The sequence below is a fragment of the Carcharhinus amblyrhynchos genome, chromosome 7, assembly GCF_965287045.1.
Source record: "Carcharhinus amblyrhynchos chromosome 7, sCarAmb.v2.hapA, whole genome shotgun sequence".
Lineage (NCBI taxonomy): Eukaryota > Metazoa > Chordata > Chondrichthyes > Carcharhiniformes > Carcharhinidae > Carcharhinus > Carcharhinus amblyrhynchos.
The window spans coordinates 110142035-110163601 of record NC_137330.1 but is presented as its reverse complement, the minus strand read 5'-3'; the positions used below and the strand labels follow the sequence as shown (position 1 = coordinate 110163601).

The 21567-nt window shown below is 44.0% G+C and overlaps 1 protein-coding gene across 1 annotated transcript in view; it reads left to right on the top strand.

The window, feature by feature from the left end:
- Positions 1-14229, top strand: part of anapc1 (anaphase promoting complex subunit 1) — a 220669-nt gene extending 206440 nt beyond the window's left edge. Inside the window, exons 46-48 of the mRNA XM_080192942.1 lie at positions 1669-1864; positions 12337-12471; positions 13849-14229. Of these exons, the coding sequence (XP_080049068.1) occupies positions 1669-1864; positions 12337-12471; positions 13849-13964 (447 nt within the window). The 3' untranslated portion in view covers positions 13965-14229. The remainder of the gene's footprint in view (positions 1-1668; positions 1865-12336; positions 12472-13848) is intronic.
- The last annotated feature ends 7338 nt before the right edge of the window (positions 14230-21567 follow it).

The following is a 21567-nucleotide window of genomic DNA, read 5'->3' as shown; positions in this document are numbered from 1 at the left end:
CCCACTGACCATTTCTCACTTTGCGATGCTCAGCTTCTGCTAAGTGACTTCTCATAATGGCCAAGATTAAGACTTGGAAAGTGTAAAAGATTTCAGCCATCAACCCACCTGTGACCATTCCATGTCTCAATGCACTGGATCTTTTTTTTCATTCATTCATGGGACATGGGTGTCACTGGCTAGCCAGCATTTACTGCCCATCCCTAGTTGCCATTGAGAAGGTAGTGGTGAGCTGCATTCTTGGAATGTTGCATTAGCAATTTTTACAACAATGTGGCTGGCTCGGCCATTTCAGAGGGCAGTTGAGAGACAATTGCTGTGGCTCTGGAGTCACATTTAGCTCAGACTAGGTAAGTGCAGCAGATAAAGTTTAGTTATTAGTCACAAGTAGGCTTGCATTAACACTGCAATGAAGTTACTGTGGAAATCCCCTAGTTGCCACTCTCTAGTGCATATTCGGGTATACAGAGAGAGAATTTAGCATGGCCAATGCATCTAACCAGCATGTCTTTGGACTGTGGGAGGAAGCCGGAGCACCTGGAGGAAACCCACACAGACATGGAGAGAACGTGCAGTCTCCACAGAGACAGTGACCCAAGCTGGGCCCCTGGCGCAATGAGGGCAGCAGTGCCAGCCATTGCGCCACCATTAGTGAACCTGATGGGTTTTCCCAACAATGGTTCCATGGTTATCAGTAGATTCTTAATTCCAGATATTTTTAATTGAATTCAGATTCCACCATCTGCCGTGGTGAGATTCGAACCCGGATCCCCAGAACGTTAGCTGAGTTTCTAGACTAATAGTCTAGCAATAATACCACTAGGCCATCACTTTCCTCTTGCTCCCCTATTTGTAGGTTTAGAACAATGGTGCCCCTGATGTATTCTGGGTGCCAGTTGTAGGCCAGAATCTCATTTCATCTGGTGGGCATTGCTTTTGCATTGCAGAGATGGTGCTATAGCTTATGTTGTTTATGTTATAACATATGTTGTCTTGTAGTTTTTCATTAGCACCAAAAACATGCCAGCATAATAAGTGAATTTAGGAAGTGTGGCTATTCCATATTCACTGACGTTTTACATGGTTCTGTTTAAACCAGGTGAAGCCAGATCAATCCATATGTTCAGTCACTAAGTAGTTCTAAATTGGGCGGCACAGTGGTTAGCACTGCTGCCTCACAGCGCCAGGGACTCAGGTTCAATTCCGGTCTCGGGTCACTGTCCGTGTGCAGTTTGCACGTTCTCCCCGTGTCTGCGTGGGTTTCCTGCGGGTGCTCCGGTTTCCTCCCACAGTCCAAAGATTGCTGGTTAGGTGGATTGGCCATGCTAAATTGTTCCTCAGTGTCCCAAGAGGTGTAGGTTGGGAGGACTGGTAGGGTAAGTACTTGGGGTTACGGGGAGCAGGTCTGGGTGAGATTTCCCCTTAGTGTCGGGGGGGTTACGTAGATAGGGCTTGGGTGGGATTGTAGCTGGTGCAGGCTCGATGGGCCAAATGGCGGCCTCCTGCACTGTAGGGATTCTATGATTCTAGTTCAACAATGAGCTTCAGTGTATTTTCCTAATCTTTATTAAATTGCCTTTTTTTAAAAATTGACATTGGTGTTGCATTGTCATCCAACTCAGTGTGAGAAAGACGTCACAACTGAGGACTGTATTCTTCCCGTTTCAGGCCGTGCGCAGAGTGGAACGGAAAGAGATGTCAGAAACCTTTGAGCTGTGGCAGATCAAGTTAGTGCAGCAGTTCTACAACTCTGTCTGTCTCCAGGATAAATTCAAAAGCAGCACCACTGGGCTCCTCATCAACCCCGAGTTTCTTCTGGCCATGAAGAACACGTTGGATAAAACGCTGGATCAGTGGCTCCATGGTAAACACTTTCTGTCGTTTTATTTTTTAATCGGCTGTTGCAGGGGTGGTGAGGGCGGGAGTGTGATTTTTAAGGGTGAAATTGTATGTTCTGCCTAAAAATAAACTAAAAGATGGCATTGAACCCAATTTAAAACAAAATCGGATGGAAGACAGGCATAATAGTTATGATAGGAGAAAGCAATTTATAATCTATTTCTGTGGCTGGTGCTCATCTTCCTTCTTTGCTCCTGAGACGTGAGTTGTGGCTTTTGCTGCAATTATATAGGGCATTGGTGAGGCCACACCTGGAGTATTGTGTGCAGTTTTGCTGTCCATTTCTGAGGAAGGATGTCCTTGCTATCGAGGGAGTGCAGCGAAAGTTTATCAGGCTGATTCCTGTGGTGGCAGGTCTGTCAAATGAGGAGAGACTAAGTTGGTTAGGATTGTATTCATTTGAGTTTAGAAGAGTGAGAGGGGATCTCACAGAAACTTATAAAATTCTAACAGGATTACACAGGGTAGATTCAGAAAAAATGTTTCCAACTGTGGGGGAGTCCAGAACTAAATGTCGATAAGGGGTAAACCTTTTAGGACTGAGGTAAGGAGAAATGTCTTCATCCAATTCCAGCCTCAGGTCACTGTCTGTGCAGAGTCTGCACATCCTCCCCGTGTCTGCATGGGTTTCCTCCGGGTGCTTCGGTTTCTCCCCACACTCCAAAGATGCTCAGGTTAGGTGCATTGGCCATGGTAAATTGCCCCTCAGTGTCAGGGGGATTAGCAGGGTGAATGTGAGGGGTTACGGGAATAGGGTCTGGGTGGGATTATGTTTGCTGCAGACTCAATGGGCCAAATAGCCTCATTTTGCACTGTAGGGATTCTATGAAAGAAGTGGGATTGTATTTGCTATCCTTCCAATCTTCGGAAGTTATTGCAGGATCTAAAAAGTTCTGAAAAATCAAAGCCAATGGATCCATTGTCTCTTTAGCTGCTCTTTTAAAACCCAAGGTTGCACGTTGTTAGATTAGGGGGATTTGCTTAGTCCCATTGGTTTTGCCAGTATAATTGCTTTATTTATATTGAACTCTGAGTTATTCATTCTCACTTGATCATTGGTTCCCTGTTATTTCCGGAATGTTTTTAAATCTTTTACCGTGAAGACAGGTGCAAAGTGTTGTTTAATGCCTCCACCGTTTCCTTATACCCCATTATAATTGGCATGGTGGCACAATGGTTGGCACTGCTGCCTCTCAGCGCCAAGGACCTGGATTCGATTCCCGACTTGGGTCACTGTCTGTGCGGAGTCTGCGCATTTTCCCTGTGCTTGGGTTCTCTCCGGGTGCTCCTGTTTCCTCCCACAGTCAAAGATGCGTGGGTTAGGTTGATTGGCCACGCTAAATTGACTCTTAGTGCCGGGGAATTAGCAGGGTAAAGTCGCGGGGTTATGAAGAGAGGGCCTGGATGGGATTGTGGTTGGTGGAGACTCGATGGGCCGAATGCCTCCCTCTGCACTGTAGGTCGTCTTCCTGTACCTGAACGGGCGCTGGAGTGTGGCAACATGGGGATTTTCACATTGCAGTGTTAATGTAAGCCGACTTGTGACACTAATAAATGAACCTTAAAAATTTTAATTCCACCTGCTCTGTCTCCAATAGGCCCATGCTTATTTATTGCTGGGAATTGAGTGTCGCTGGCTGTGCTGGCATTTATTGCCCTTCTCTTATTGCCCTTGAGAAACTGGCGGTGAGCTGCCTTCTTGACCCACTGCAGTCCATGTGGTGCAAGTACACCCACAGCGTACTTAGGAAGAAAGTCCCAGGACTTTGAGAGAGACTTCAGTTACTTGGAGAGAGTAAAGAAACCGGAGTTCTTTTCCTCAGAGCAAAGAAGGAATAAATTTATTTAAGGAGTCTTTCACAACCACCCGATAGCCCAAGTGTTTTACAGCCAGTTAAATTCTTCTGAAGTGATTTCACTGTTTTAATGCAGGAAATGGCGTAGACGGTTAATAGAGGCGATGAAAATCAGGAATAGTTTTAAAAGAGCAATTTTTCTCCAGAAACCTTGTAGAGGCCAAAGGGCCAGTAACCAGAGGACATAGCTTTACAGTCACTGCTGAAAGAATTAAAGGCGCATGAAAACTACACTGTCTGAAAAGGGTAGTAGGAACAGATTATGTGATCACTTTAAAAAGGGAAAGTACTGGCAAGTCTGCAAGGGAAAAAGGACATAGGCGTAAACAGAATTGGATAGCCTCATCAAACAGCCAGGCCCAAGGACTAAATATCCTCCTCCTTCTCACTATGTGAGGGTGATTCTCACTGTTGATTCCATCGGGTGTACTTTGGGTGTGGATAAAATTGGATTTGGCCGTGATGCCCCTTACAATCAGCTAACACTTACTGCCTGGTTTACAGGTTTAGATAAGCAAAGGAGCGGCCACTGCCTAGTAGGAGGGCAGGAGTTGGCGGGGGGGTGGGGTGGAAATGGCAGTGAATATCTCTGACAGGGAAATAGCTACAGTTGCTTGAAATATTAAAAGCAGAACATAATTTCGTGGTTTCTCTGTAGCCATGTTGCCGTGAATGTTATCTTTTTTACAGCGAGATAATGGGACTGAATAATGCTGCTGCACTGAGAACCTAATTGTATCTGATAAACAAATAATCCTTTCCCCTTTGCCTTGCTTCTGCTGTGATATTATCTGAACATATTGAAGTATTGTATTACTAACTGCAGTCCATGGGTGTCATTGATGTACAATTTGACTAGAAGGAGGAAATATCCTATGGTTTACCACTCTAAAGGAATAATGTTAGGAACCGTATTCTTGTAGGACCTTGAATTCAGTCATTTGTATATCTTCTGAAGCAACTGAGTTTCTGATTTACTAACTTGATGAGTTAAATAACTTTCCCTACGCATTGCACTTCAAATCATAGAATAGAATCTTACAGGACAGAAGGAGGCCATTCAGCCCATGAAGCCTGCACTGGAAACAATCCCACTCTATCCCCGTAACCCCACATATTTATCCTGCTAATTCCCCCCCAAAACAAGGGTTAATTTAGCATGGCCATTCAACCTAACCCTCACATCTTTGGAGTGTGGGAGGAAACCAGAGCACCCAGAGGAAACCCACGCAGACATGGGGAGAATGTGCAAACTCCACAGTGACTCGAGCTGGGAATCGAATCCGGGTCCCCGGCACTGTGGGGCAGCAGTGTTAACCGCTGTATCACTATGACGTCCAAATCAATTCACTAGTTTCAAAATTTTGACCTGTAGTTATTCCTGAATTGTCAATTAAATTTTGCAGTGAGTCAGGACTGGCACGCTGACAAGACAGGCAATGACTTCACTGAGTATAGAAACTAAATAAACATGTTGGACTTTAACCTGGTCTTGTGAGACCTCTTACTGCGCTTACCCCAGTCCAATGCCTGCATCACCACAGCATTGAGTACCCCAGACCCTTTGCCCAACAGCAGCTACGTAACCCCAGCAGCACTTCCTGTCAGCCCAGCAGCACTTCCTGTTAGCCAGTTATTCTGCTGCCTCTGACAGGAAATAGGTTGTGTGGTAGCTTGCTTCCACTTGATGTCAGCTCAGTATTTTTGGTTTGCGAGACCAGTCATAACCCCTAATTCTTTTATAAAGGAAAGCTGAACTTAAAAGTATTCTTAGAGTCATAGAAGTTTACTGCATGGAAACAGGCCATTGAGTCCAACTTGTCCATGCTGCCATTTTGTTTTAAGCCACTAAGCTAGTCCCAATTGCCTGCATTTGGTCCATATTCCTCTATACCCATCTTAGCTATGTAATTGTCAAATTGTTTTTAAAAGACAAAATTGTACCCACCTCTACTACTACCTCTGGCAGCTTGTTCCAGATATCCACCACTTTGTGTGAAACAATTTCCCCTCTGCACACTTTTATACCTCTCCCCTCTCACCTTAAGCTTATGCCCTCTAGTTTTAGACTCCTCTACCTTTGGGAAAAGATATTGACTATCTAGCTGATCTGTGCCCCTCATTATTTTATAGATCTTGAAAAGATCACCCCTCAGCCTTCTACACTCCAGAGAGAAAAAAGTCCTAGTCTATCCAGCCTCTCCTTATAACTCAAACCATCAAGTCCAGGTAGCATCCTCGTAAATCTTTTCTGCACTGTTTCTCGTTTAATAATATCCTTGGAGTTCTATGAGGATGTGTCTAGGGCAGTGGATAGAGGAGAGCCGGTGGATGTGGTCTTTCTGGATTTTCAGAAGGCATTTGACAAGGTACCTCACAAGAGGTTATTACAGAAGGTCAGGGGACATGGAGTTGGGGGTAGGGTGTTAGCGTGGATAGAGGATTGGTTGTCAAATAGGAGGCAGAGAGTGGGGGTCAATGGGTGCTATTCGGATTGGCGGTTGGTGACTAGTGGGGTGCCCCAGGGGTCGGTGCTGGGGCCTCAGCTATTTACCATTTATATAGATGATCTGGAGGAGGGAACCGAGTGCAGGGTGTCGAAATTTGCTGATGACACCAAGACTGGGGGAAAGGCAAATTGTGCGGAGGGTGTGGAGAGTCTGCAGAAGGATCTAGATAGGCTGGGCGAATGGGCCAGAAAATGGCAAATGGAATTTAATGTTGGCAAGTGTGAGGTGGTCCACTTTGGTAGGAAGAATGGTAGGAAGGACTATTACTTACGTGGTGAAAAACTGCAGCAGGCGACGGTGCAGAGGGACCTCGGGGTCCTTGTGCATGAGTCGCAAAAACCCAGCTTGCAGGTGCAGCAGGTGGTCAGGAAGGCGAATGGGATGCTGGCCTTCATAACGAGGGGGATTGAATATAAAAGTAGGGAGGTCTTGCTGCAGCTGTATAGGGCATTGGTGAGGCCGCAGCTGGAGTACTGTGTGCAGTTTTGGGCGCCGCACCTGTGCAAGGATATTTTGGCCCTGGAGGGAGTGCAGAGGAGGTTTACTAGGCTGATACCAGAGTTGAGGGGATTGAGCTATGAGGAGAGGCTGAATAAACTAGGCTTGTACTCGTTAGAGTTTAGAAGAATGAGGGGAGATCTCATTGAGACGTATAAGATGATGAATGGGATGGATAGGTGGAGAGACTCTTCCCACTCAAAAAAGACAGTAGGACTAGGGGGCACAGCCTCAAGATAAAGGGGAGGCGGTTTAGAACGGAGTTGAGGAGGAACTTCTTCACTCAAAGGGTGGTGAATCTCTGGAATTCTCTGCCCGTTGAAGTGGTGGAGGCTGCCTCGCTAAATATTTTTAAGAAGCGGGTTGATGGGTTCTTGATAAGAGAGGGGATTAAGGGTTATGGGGAGAGGGCGGGAAAGTGGAACTGAGCCACGACAGATCAGCCATGATCTTATTGAATGGCGGGGCAGGCTCGAAGGGCTAGATGGCCTACTCCTGCTCCTATTTCTTATGTTCTTATGTTCTTATTAGAACTGTATACAGTCTTCCAAGTGTGGCCTTACCAATGTCTTGTACAATTTCAACAAGACATCCCAACTCCTGTATTCAATGTTCCGACGGATGAAACCAAGCATGCCGAATGCCTTCTTCACCATTCTGTCCACCTGTGATTCCACTTTCAAGGAGCTATGAACATGTACCCATTGATCTCTTTGTTCTGTAACTCTCCCCAGTACCCTACCATTAACTGAGTAAATCCTGTCCTGGTTCAGTCTACCAAAATGCATCAACTCACATTTATCTAAATTAACCTCCATCTGCCATTCATCACCCCACTGGCCCAATTGATCAAGATCCTGTTGCAGTCAGAGATAACTTTCTTCACTGTCCATTATGCCACCAATCTTGGTATCATCTGCAAGCTTACTAACTATGCCTCTATATTCTCATCCAAATCATTAATATAAATGACAAATAACAGTGGCCCCTGAGGCACACTGCTAGTCACAGGCCTCCAGTTTGAGAAACAACCCTCTACAACGACCTTCTGGCAAGAAGCCAATTTTGTATCCATTTAGATATCTCACCCTGGATCCCGTGAGATTTAACCTTATGCAACAAGTTACCACGCGGTACCTTGTCAAAGGCCTTGCTAAAGTCCATGTAGACAACATCAACTGCACTGCCCTCATCTGCCTTCTTGGTTATCCCTTCAAAAATCTCAGTCAAATATGTGAGACATGATTTTCCACTCACAAAGTCATGCTGACTGTCCCTGATCAGTCCTTGCGTCTCTAAATGCCTGTAGATCCTGTCTCTCAAAATACCTTCCAGCAACTTACCCACCACAGATTTGAGGCTCACTGACCTGTAGTTCCCAGGCTTTTCCCTGCAGCCCTTTTTAAACAAAGGCGCAACATTTGCCACTCTTCAATCTTCAGGCGCCTCATCTGAGACAATCGATGATTCAAATATTTTTTGCTAGGGGACCCACAATTTCCTCCCTAGCCTCCCACAACGTCCTGGGATACACTTCTTCAGGTCTCGGGGATTTATCTACCTCGATGCACTTTAAGATTTCCAGCACCACCTCCTCTGTAATATGTACAATTCTCAAGACATCACTATTATTTCCCCAAGTTCCCTAACATCCATGCTTTTCTCAACAGTAAATACTGATGAGAAATATTCACTTAGGATCTCATCGCTTGTGGATCCGCACATAGATGACCTTGTTGATACTGAAGACGCCTTACTCTCTCCCTTGTTTCTCTTTTGCCCTTTACGTATTTGTAGAAACTCTTTGGATTCTCCTTTGCCTTATTTGCCAAAGCAATCTCGTGTCCCCCTTTTGTCCCCCTTATTTCTCTCTTAATTCTACTCCCACACCCCCTATACTCTTCAAGTGATTCACTTAATCCCAGCTGCCTATGCATGTCATATGCCTCTTTCTTCTTCTTGACCAGGGCCTCAATATCTCGAGTCATCCAGGGTTCTCTACTTATGCCAGCCTTGACCTTCACTCTAAGAGGAATGTGCTTATCCTGAACCCTGGTTAACACACTTTTAAAAGCCTCCCACTTACCAGGCGTCCGTTATTTTGCCTTCCCGCGCACTTCCCCAATTAACATTTGAAAGTTCCTGTCTGATATCATCAAAATTGGCCTTGTCCCAATTTAGAATTTTAATTTTTGGGCCAGACCTATCATTCTCCATAGCTATCTTAAAACCAATAGAATTATGATCACTGGTCCCAAAGTGATCCCTCACTAACACTTCTGTCACCTGCCCTTCCTTATTTCCCAAGAGGACATCAAGTTTTGCCCCCTCTCTTGTTGGGCCATCCGCATGCTAAATGAGAAATTCCTCCTGAATACACTCAACAAATTTCTCTCCATCCAACTCTCCAATACTATGGCTGTCCCAGTCAATGTTGGAAAAGTTAAAATCCCCTACTATTACCACCCTATTTTTCTTGGAGCTATCTGTAATCTCCTTCCATACTTGCTCCTCAATTTTCGCCAACTATTTGGGGGCCGATAGTACAACCCTATCAAAGTGATTTCCCCTTCTTATTTCTCAGCTCTACCCACATAGACTCAGTGGCCGAACCCTCAGATATATCCCCTCTCAGTACTACCGTGATGTTTTCCCTAATCAAAAGTGCAACTCCCCCTCCTGTCTTGCCTCCTGTTCCATCTTTCCTGTAACATCTGTACCCTGGAACATTGAGCTGCCAGTCCTGAGCATCCCTTAGCCATGTTTCAGTAATTGCTATAATATCCCAGTCCCATGCACCCATCCATTCCCTGAGTTCTTCTAGCTGCCAGATGTGAACTTGATGCGCTGTCTCGCTGGAAGCTGAACAGCCCAAGCCAGTTTGTCTGTGTGATGAGCATTTTTCTACCTCAAATAATGTGCCTTGTCTGTATCCTCATTCTCCAAATTAAAATGCATACTTTCTCTGCCTCCCATCCTGAGGAACTTGTTCTATCGATTACCAGGTAACAAAAGAAAGATGTCCACAGAGTTCCTTACAATCCAGCAGGCCACTCCCAACTCCTATTATGGAAACTTTTTTTTAATGTAGTTAATACTGAAAAATCAACAAATGTTTGCTGCCAAACATATTACAATGGTCGAAAGCTGTAAAGTGTCACCGTAACTATTGCTCCAAGCTTTTAGGTGTCCAGATCATCATCAACCTGTCCTAGTCCCCATGCCAATGCTATAGTTAAGAAAGCACACCAATGCGTCTACTTTCTTAGGAGGCTAAGGAAATTCAGCATGCTTCACTAACTCTCACCAATTTTTACAGATGCACCATAGAAAGCATTCTTTCTGGATGTATCACAGCTTGGTATGACTCCTGCTCTGTCCAAGACTGCAAGAAACTACAAAGGGTCATGAACGAAGCTCAGTTTATCACACAAAACAGCCTCCCATCTATTGACTTTGTCTACACTTCCTGTTACCTAAGAAAAGCAGCCAGCATACTCAAGGACCCCATGTACCCCGGGCATTGTCTCTTGGGGCGGCACATTGGCTAGCACTGCTGCCTCAGCGTCAGGGACCCGGGTATGATTCCTGGTTTGGGTCAGTGCGGATTCTGCAAGTTCTCCCCATGTCTGCATGGGTTTCCTCTGGGTGCTCCAGTTTCCTTTCATAGTTCGAAAGATGTGCTACTTAGGTGCATTGGCCGTACTAAATTCTCCCTCAGTGTACCTAAACAGGAGTGTGGTGACTAGGGGATTTTCACAGTAACTTCATTGCAGTGTTAATGTACACCGACTTGTGACACTAATAAATAAACTTTTTTAAAAAAAAACTTCCACCTTCTTGGGACAGTGGGCTTGTCTCAATGAGAAAAGGTTGTTAAAGCGAGTGGGCCAGTATTCTCTAGAGTTTAGAAGAATGAGAGGTGATTTCAGTGTTTGTACATAGTGGCTGCAGGAAGGATGTTGGCCCTGGCTGGAGCCTTCTAGAACCAGGGGACGCAGTCTCAGAACAAGAGGGGGACCATTTAAGACTACGATGAGGAGGAATTTCTTCAGTCGGAGGGTGGTGAATCTGTGGAATTCTCTACCCCAGTGGATTGTGGAAGATCAGTCATTGAGCCTGGTCAAAGTTTAAAGTTTATTTATTAGTGCCACAAGTAGGCTTACATTAACAATGCTGCAATGAAATTACTGTGAAAATCCCTTAGTTGCCACCCTCCGGCACCTGTTTGGATACATTGAGGGAGAATTTAGCATGGCCAACGCACCTTACCAGCACGTCTTTTGGACTGTGGGAGGAAACCGGAGCACCCAGAGGAACCATTGCGACCCTGAGCCTGAAAATAGAAATGAAAATGTTTGTAAGCCCATGGTATCTGAAAGAAATAGGAAGGGATGAGAAAACAGTGGGAAGGAAAGGTGTTTTTGGCAGCTTTTGAGGAGGTAGGTGAAGGTACTGACCTAACAAACCTCCACATGAGCAAGTGGTCACATTGAATCAGATAAACCTGGTAACCTCTGGACTGGTGCAACAAAAAAACACGTGATCTTGAACGCTGCCAAATCATTCTAAGCATCCAGTTCTCTTGTTCTTCACAAAAGCTTTCCTTCATCTGGTCTGGCCTACACATGACTCCAGACCAACATTAACTCTTAATGCCCTCTAACATAGCCAGATCAGTTTTAAAATGAACTGTTCGTGATGATGTTGCAGTACACATTGCTCAGCGCAGCACAGAATGAATTACCCTCATCAGCCAGGGGAGGCAATGGCCTAATGGTATTATTATTAGACTATTAATCCAGAAACTCAGCTAATGTTCTGGGGACTAAGGTTTGAATCCCACCACGGCAGATGGTGGATTTTGAATTCAATTTAAAAATCTGGAATTAAGAATCGACTGATGACCATAAGATCATTGTCAATTGTCAGAAAAACCCATCTCGGGTTCACTGATGTCCTCTAGGAAAGGAAATCTGTCGTCCTTACCTGGTCTGTACTAGATGTGACTCCAGAACCACAGCAATGTGATTGACTCGCAACTGTCCTTGGGCAAGTAGGAAGTTTTAAAGTTTATTTATTACTGTCACAAGTAGGCTTGCAATGAAGTTACTGTGAAAATCCCCTAGTCACCACACTCTGGCGCCTGTTCGGGTACACTGAGGGAGAATTTAGCATGGCTAATGCATCTAACCAGCATGTCTTCCAGACTGTTGGCCAGCCTGAGACGCCGATGTCCCACAATTAGAATCATAGAATCCCTACAATGCAGAAGAAGGCCATTTGGCCCATCAAGTCTGCGCCAACCATTGGATAAAAAGAATGGTGGAGGAAGGGATGGTAAACTAACTGTTGAAATTAATGAATGTGTGGAGAATGGAAAGTTTACAAACAGTTCAGTTATGTCGGAGAGCAAGGTGGTGAAAAAACCCTCTGTGTCTGAAGTGGTTAAGACCAACAGTGGGACCAAGAATTGCTCACAGTGAGAATGTTAATCTGTTGCAGAGGTGCAATGTGTACTTGTGCGAATTAAGATGCTTTCTATTTTCTTCCCACCAAACTACATCTTATAGCATCGGGTGATGTACTGTTACATTCCTACCTTAGTCGTCACCCTGTGGACGAGTCGCAGATCAGTATGCTGGCCTGTTTCCTAGTCTATCATTCAATCCCTACCCTCCAGCAAATTGCAGCAACAGGAATCGAAGGTAAGGGCAATATTTTAACTCTGCTGTAATCTGGAATGCAATGCTGCAAAGATGGCAATAGTATTGTAGAGATTCAATAGTAATAAAGTTGTCTATTGAAAAGCAATTCACGTTAAATATATGTCCTTGGTATTGTGGAAAATAATGTTAGGAAAGAACAACTTTCATTGTCAGGATGACACAGCCATTGGATGGCACAGTGGCATAATCGGTAGCACTGCTGCTTCATAGCGCCAGGGGCCCAGGTTCAATGCCAGCCTCCACATGTCTCTGTTGAGTTTGCATGTTCTCCCCATGTCTGCGTGGGTTTCCTCCATGTGTAAAGATGTGCGGGTTAGGTTGGTTGGTCATGCTAAATTGCCCCTTAGTGTCAGGGGGATTAGTAGGATAAATACATGGAGTTACGGGGATAGGACCTGGGTGGGATTGTTGTCTCAATGGGCCAAATGACCTCCTTCTGCACTGTAGGGATTCCATGATTTCAAAGATTTAAGATTTATAACCCGTTACGTGTGAAGTAGTCGTTGCTATATAAGCAAATTATGTAGCCAATTGTATTTGGCAAGGTCCTGCAAACAGCAAATGAGATCCACAACTAGTTACTGCTTGATGATAATAACTGAGGCAGGGCACTTGATAAAGTCACTGGGAGAACCCACGTTCTTCAAATAGCACTGAGGAATCTGGTTGAATCAACTAAACATTGCGAAAGTCAAATTTTGGTAATCTCATTGTAAAATTGTTGAGGCAATGGCCTAGTGGTATTATCGCTAGACTATTAATCCAGAAACTCGGCTAATATTCTGGGGACCTGGGTGTTCAAATCCCACCACGGTAGATGATGGAATTTAAATTCACGAAAAGATATCTGAGAATTAAGAATCTACTGATGACCATGCACCCATTGTCGGTTATCGGAAAAAACCATCTGGGTTCGCTAATGTCCCTTTAGGGAAGAAAATCTGCTGTCCTTACCTGGCCTGACCTACATGTGACTCCAGAGCCACAGCAATGTGGTTGACTCTCAACTGCCCTCTGAAATGGCTCAGCAAGCCACTCAGTTTCAAGGGCAACTTGGGATGGGCAATAAATGCTGGCCCAGCCAGCGACACCCATGTCCCACAAATGAATTTTTTAAAAAGATGTTTCTCCTCGCTCCATTAGTACGTCTCCCTCCCCTTCCCTCACCCTGTTATGTACCTTACCGCAGCAGTTAAAACAAAATTAAAGTTTATTTCTTATTGTCACAAGTAGATTTCCATTAACACTGCTGTGAAGTTACTGTGATCCCCAGTTTTTAGATGGCCATGTCTTTCGGATGTCAAATTGCTGAAATTCTTCTTTTCACGTGCATTGTACTTGTGTTTTATTCCTCAGGTACTGCAAGCTTTTCCGAACTTCTGCTAAAGTTCAGGCAGCTCCATTTACCAGTGCAGGCACTGCTGAGGTTAGCCCCAGTGATTCTCGGTGGCTGTCGAGCAATGTTGATTTGATGGACACTGCTGTTTATTCTGACCTTAGGCCCAGTGGGGCCATCGTCCGATCCCCTCTCTCTGCTGTCTGGTTACAGAGTTACTTCTGTGTCATTTGGAAAGATTTTTTTAAAAAATGCCTTTTGATTGTTACTCTCGTAAAGCATGTTAGCAAATGCTACTAATCCCACCAGTAGTTGCTGTGCATTGCCGTCTCGTCATCGATGTGCATCTGTTAACTGAAGATGAACTGAATTTGTGAATAAAGACATCTACTTTTGCAGTTGATTCTGATATTTTATTTAGGTGTAAAAATGTGCCCTCCAAATGGACTAAGAGGATAGTCTAGAAAAGACCAGCTGATCCATCAAGTGTTTCTCTTTTTTTTTAATTCATTTGTGGGAACAGGGGTGTTGCTGTCTGGGCTAACATTTATTGCCCCATCCCTGGTTGCCGTTGAACTAAGGGATGCTAGGCCATTTCAGAGACAGTTGAGAATCAACCACATTGCTGTGGTTCTGGGGACAGGATGTTCTGTGATCCTGTTAAAAAATACGCAGGATGTTCTGTGATTCTGTTTAAAAAACGCAGGATGTTCTGTGATTCTGTTTTAAAAAACGCAGGATGTTCTGTGATTCTGTTTTTAAAAACGCAGGATGTTCTGTGATTCTGTTTTTAAAAACGCAGGATGTTCTGTGATTCTGTTTTAAAAAACGCAGGATGTTCTGTGATTCTGTTTTAAAAAACGCAGGATGTTCTGTGATTCTGTTTTAAAAAACGCAGGATGTTCTGTGATTCTGTTTTAAAAAACGCAGGATGTTCTGTGATTCTGTTTTAAAAAACGCAGGAGGGTGTGGAGAGTCTACAGAAGGACCTAGATAGGCTGGGCGATTGGGCCAGGAAATGGCAAATGGAATTTAATGTTGGCAAGTGCGAGGTGGTCCACTTTGGTAGGAATAATGGTAGGAAAGACTATTACTTACGTGGCGAAAAACTGCAGCAGGCGATGGTGCAGAGGGACCTCGGGGTCCTTGTGCATGAGTCACAAAAACCCAGCCTGCAGGTGCAGCAGGTGGTCAGGAAGGCAAATGGGATGCTGGCCTTCATAGCGAGGGGGATTGAATATAAAAGTAGGGAGGTCTTGCTGCGGCTGTATAGGGCATTGGTGAGGCCGCAGCTGGAGTACTGTGTGCAGTTTTGGTCGCCGTACTTACGCAAGGATATTTTGGCCTTGGAGGGAGTGCAGAGGAGGTTTACTAGGCTGATACCGGAGTTGAGGGGGTTGAGCTATGAGGAGAGGCTGAATAAACTAGGCTTGTACTCGTTAGAGTTTAGAAGAATGAGGGGAGATCTCATTGAGACGTATAAGATGATGAATGGGATGGATAGGATAGAGGTGGAGAGACTCTTCCCGCTCAGAAAGGACAGTAGGACTGGGGGGCACAGCCTCAAGATAAAGGGGGGGTGGTTTAGAACGGAGTTGAGGAGGAACTTCTTCACTCAAAGGGTGGTGAATCTCTGGAATTCTCTGCCCGTTGAGGTTGTGGAGGCTACCTTGCTAAATATATTTAAGACGCGGGTTGATGGGTTTTTGATAAGAGAGGGGATTAAGGGTTATGGGGAGAGGGTGGGAATGTGGAACTGAGCCACAACAGATCAGCCATGATCTTATTGAATGGTGGGGCAGGCTCGAAGGGCTAGATGGCCTACTCCTGCTCCTATTTCTTATGTTCTTTATGTTCTTAAGTTCTGTAATTCTGTTTGAAAAAACGCAGGATGTTCTGTGATTCTGTTTAAAAAACGCAGGATGTTCTGTAATTCTGTTTAAAAAAACGCAGGATGTTCTGTGATTCTGTTTAAAAAACGCAGGATGTTCTGTAATTCTGTTTAAAAAAACGCAGGATGTTCTGTGATTCTGTTTAAAAAACGCAGGATGTTCTATGATCCTGTTAAAAAACGCAGGATGTTCTGTGATCCTGTTAAAAAACGTGGGATGTTTCTGTGATCCTCTTTTTTAAAAAAAGTGTTCTGTGACCCTATTGAAAAAACAAGATGTGATGAGATCCTGTTGAAAAAAATGTGGGGTGTTCTATGATCCTGTTTCAAAAAAAAACCGCAGGATTTCTATGGTCCTGTTTTTAAAAAACGAGGATGTGCTATGAGTCTATTTAAAAAAAAAAGTGGGATGTTCTGTGATCCTTTTTTAAAAAAATGCAGGATGTTCTGTGATCCTGTTTAAAATACACAGAATGTTCTGTGATCCTATTTGAAAAAAACATGTGATGTTCTTTGATCATGTTTGAAAAAAACACAGGATCCTCTTTGATCCTGTTTAAAAATACGCTGGATGTTCTGTGATCCTGTATTAGAAAAAAATGTGGGATGTCCTGTGATCCTGTTTGAAAAAGAATGCAGGATGTTCTGTGATCCTGTTTAAAAAGTGGGATGTTCTGTGATCCTCTTACGAAAACGCAGAATGTTCTGTGATCCTATTTGAAAAACGCAGGATGTTCTATGATCCTATTTGGAAAAACGCAGGATATTCTGTGATCCTGTTGAAAAAAACGCGGGGATGTTCTGTGATCCTGTATGAAAAACGCAAGATGTTTTGTTTATAATGCACATTTTGTTGAAGGCGTTATGACAACAAGTACCTCTCAGTCGGTGACATAGCCAGCACGAGGACTTCTGATGTGAAGGAAAAGCTTGGCATTGCCTGCCACAATTCAAGTTGCATGCACATGCTGAAAGGAAAAGAATTAGGAGAGAGGTGTATTTTTAAATGTATAGCAAATCGTTTTTAGGTTGAGTGTAGCAGCAGTGTTTGAGTCTCCAATTTCCTGTTGTAAAAGCTGCTTTACCTTCAGAATTTGTCAAGTATGATCATTATCTCACAAACCAACTCATTATTTTCCTCCGTGTGCATAGAAATATTTTGCTGTTAAATCAATTTCAAAATGAGATGACACCTGAAAAGCATTGAGATATTTTATTATTTTTAAAAAATTACAGCTGTATGTGAGAAAGGATAATTGACACAGACTTCAGTGTGTGCAGCAAAATGTAGTTATTGATGTGACATATCCAGCCTTCCAGGGAACTTTTTAAAGTTTATTTACTCGTGTCACAAGTAGGTTTACATTAACACTGCAATGAGGTTAGCTTGAAAATCCCCTACTTGCTACACTGTGGTGCCTGTTCAGGTACACTGAGGGAGAATTTAGCATAGCCAATGTATCTAATCAGCACATCTTTCAGACTGTGGGAGGAAACCCACAGGGAGAACGTACAAACTGCACATAGACAGTGACCCAATCCAGGAATCAAGCCTAGGTCCCTGGTGCTGTGAGGAGGCAATGCTGACCATCGTGCCACCCATTTGTTGATGGGATGGTAACAGAGAAAGATAATCAGTGACTGCCCTATTAAGTTTCCATCTAAAAGAAGCACAATGGTCTGGTGAGCTCTGCATTGCAAAGGTGCATCTTAAGCGAGAAATCTGTCGCAAATAGAAGGTAGCTAGTTTTGTGTAGATGGCTGATGCACAGTAAATGAGTGGATTGCCTGATTGTGGGCATTTAATTTGATGAGAGGTATTTTCAAAATTCTGACACCAATTTCCTTTCTGGCGGAATATGGCCGGAATAAATTGGAAAATGGATCTGAAATGGATCCCCCTGACCTTTAATTATACTGAATAACATTAGTAAAAATGGAAGGATGATATTTCATTACGCTTCCCATGTGTCGTGAATTGAGAGGAACGGCGATGTGGTAAAAGTGCGTCGCCAGAAAAGAAGTTTGAAAAACACTACATTAAACCAAGGTAAAGGCAAAGTACTGCGGATGCTGGAATCTGAAACAAAAACAGAAAACGCTGGAAAATCTCAGCAGGCCTGGCAGCATCTGTGGAGAGAATGGAGCCAACGTTTCAAGTCGGGATGACCCTTCATCAGAGCTGAAGGCAAAGAAAACTGCATTACACTGTGGCTCTGTTTTCCCTCAGCTAGACGTAGAAAGATCCCATGGCATCACAAACAGGTTATCCAGCTATTGTCGTGATTTGTGGGAATTGCTGTGCACAATTTAACTGCCAAGTTTCCTGCACTTCCACAACTATTTTGAAAGCACTTTTTAATCATTTGTGGGTCATGGACATTGCTGGCTGGCCAGCATTTATTACCCATCCCTAGTTGCCCCAGGACAGTTCAGTGTCAACCACATTGCTGTGGCTCTGGAGCCACATGTAGGCCGGACCAGGTAAGGATGGCAGATTTCCTTCCCTAAAGGACATTGGTGAAGCAAATGGGTTTTTTTCAACAATCGACAATGGTCGTCAGCAGACTCTTAATTCCAGATATTGTTGTTTTATTAATTTGTGGGACACGGGCATCGGTGGCTGGCCAGCATTTATTACCCATCCTACCTTTTCCTGGAGGACTGTTGAGAGTCAACCACATTGCTGTGGCTCTGGAACCACATGCCAAACCAGGTAAGGACTGCAGATGTCCTACCCTAAAGGATGTTAGTGAACCAAATGGGCTTTTCCGACAACATGGTCATCGGTACGTTCTTAATTCCAGACTTTAATTTTATTGAATTCAAATTGCACCATCTGCTGTGGCAGGGGATTTGAACCCGGACCCCCAGAACATTAGCTGAATTTCTGGGTGAATGGTCTAACGATAATACCACTAGGCCATTGCCTCCCCACAATAATTTGTATGAAGTCTGTTGGGATGCAGTATAAATGCAAGTCGGATGCTTTCTTTTTTGAATACGTGCAAGACTTGCTTAGAGAAGAGGCAAAATAGAAGATCATAGAACAAGTCACAAAATAAATACACGTGACCTACTGAAACCCTGGCTCATGAAGAGGATTGTGGGAGATCTGAGGGAAAATTGTCCACCCGCCTTTCGTTATGACAAGGTGACACTTCAACAAAGGTGTGTGCAGTAAACATATCACATGTTTTTCCTGGAATTTGTTGTAGGGTTGCACAGTTGTCATTTTATGAAGTATAAACGTTGAAGTTTGAACTTTAGCTTTGTTTGCCAAGCATTTGTTTTCCATCCAAGCTGTCAAGCATCGCTAGTCACTGTAAACATGCAGTTCCTGCCGGATACACACAGGAGTAATCAGTCCTCTGTGTTGACATACAGTATATGGGTCAGAAGATACTTCTCTGTAAACTATTCCTGATTAAATGTAGCGTGTGAGAAAATGCTGCTCTTGTGCTGAACAAAATGAGATTATGGTTAGTACTTGTGATCGACTCTCCACTGCCCTCTGAACAAGGGTAACTAGTATTGGGCAGTAAATGCTGGCCAGCCAGCACCGCCCATGTCCCACGAATTAATGAAAGAAAATCTTCAGCAGGTTTTGTATTTATATAGCCGCTGTATCTCCTGCCAACGCAAGACGTCTGGTGCATGCCTGTGTATGCACCCTGGCACGTACATGAACAGAATGCACATTCACAGGCCAGAATCTTACCACTGTTTATGCAGGCGGGATTCCCATTCCGCCGCTGTGAATGGAAATTTCTCTGACCTCGCTGCAGCTGGACTGTGGCGTGAAGGGGCAGTAAGATTGCACCCACTGTGTCTCCTGCCAGCACAGGATAGCCACCAGTCCCCTTCTGGGCATGCTTACTGGTTCACGCGTGAGCAGAAATGCAGCTATGTCGCGCTACTGCCAGTGGTGTGTCCCTGAGTCCTGTGGTAGAAACGTATCCATCACCATATTCATCACTTTAAGCTGTAAGTGTATAGATTGATTTCTACATCCCATTCCACAAGTCAAAGTGTAGCACTGGTTAAAGCCATCGCCTTTTTTGTTGCTTTACACAATTGTTAATCTCTAGTTAATATAATTCACAAAAACTTTCAGTCTTTCAAAGATCAAACTTTTCCTAAGTCATATTTTGAGGAAAACTCAAAAGTTTTCACCCTTTTTCCCTTTGTAGAAAATGTTCTTCCACCATTACAGAACTAGTGGTGTCTGGACAAAAACATGAAGATGAAGGGAATAGAGGGAAATGGTCCCCGGAAGGGTAGGGGGTTTTAGTTCAGGCAGGCACCATGGTCGGGGCAGGCTCGGAGGGCCTATTGCTGTGCTGTAATTTTCTTTGTTGCTTGCAATAGTTTCCAACCCATACAGGTTAGGCCGCTGCCTACTCTGTCACTGGGCAATGAAGTAAAATATACATGGCATTGGCAACAAGCAATGTCTCACATCTTCATCTAGGCCAGAAACTCCAAGGTATTTTGTGAAGTTAACCTAGACCCTAAGTTTTTACGTTTGAATTTGGCACAGGCGTTTCACTCCAGGTATGATTCAAGTGAGCCACTAGGAAGCTTTTATCAAGCAAAGTTTATTTAAGAACATAGTTAACATGTAACAAAAAGAATTAGCAAACATTTTCCAATTACAAGACTTAAACATGACACTGTATAAACCTTCACAGCTAGCTACCTCTGATGTTACAGTGTAATGCAATCCTGTAAATACACATCCTTCTTTAGACTAAGTTAGCACAAAAAGCAAGTATGCTCATCTGATGCTGGATTTGCAGCTTTTAACAGGTATGTGAATTGGGGCTTCGACTGTTCGATCAAATCTCTGAGGCTTCCCAGTCTTGGAGTCACTGGAGAGAGAGAGACGCTGGCTGGAATTTTACCATCCCACCCGCCGTGGGAATCAGAGGGGTGAAGGGCAAATCAAGGAAAGGTCCATTGAGCTCAGACAGGAGTTTGCGGTTTTGGGACGAGTGAGGCTGTAAAATCCCACCCACTGTCGTCTTCCACCAGCTTCTGGCAGCAACCAAAAACAAAACTAAACAGCACTGTGGAAAAAAGCTGCCCTCAGTCACATGACAGTGCCTGTCAATCAACCCCAATCAGCAATCCCGGAGGGAAACATTAAAACCACAGAACACTGCATTAGTTCAGATTAAAATCAACAAAATCAATTATCCTACTTCAGCAATAATAAAGGACGCTGGTCACAGACAACACAGTGCTGATAAAATTCCAGGGCCTGCTACAACCATCCTGCAGAGAAATATGTTTCTTACAGGCAAAATGCCGTTACATCCTGTCTCATGACACTTGACATCCAATTGTTTTTTTTGAAGTAGAGTCAGTGTTGTAGGAAGATAGGAATTGATCAATGAAAGAAAGACCGAGGTCTACCTAGTTCACCTTCTACCACCCTGGTAATCACATGATACAAAGCTAATGGAATCTGGAGTCCGAATGATCATGTGAGAATGTGATGACGTTACTGCAAAGAAGCCCATGAGGCAGGAGCATGGGAGTTATCTCCAGGAGCATGGGCAGAGCACAAGTGTGGGAGTGGCTGTGGAGCTAGTGAATGAACTGTACTTTGTTGCAAGTCCTTGCCCTCAGTGAGTCAAAAATTTGCGATTTACATAGTGCCAGAAGTTAGTGACACAAGGACTTTGTCACATCAACCAACTCCATTTTGATGGCCATATTATTTAATTTATTTATTAGTATTATAAGTAGGCTTACATTAACACTGCAATGAAGTTACTGTGAAAATCCCTTCATCGCCAATTCTGGTGCCTGTTCGGGTGCATAGAAACCTACAGTGCAG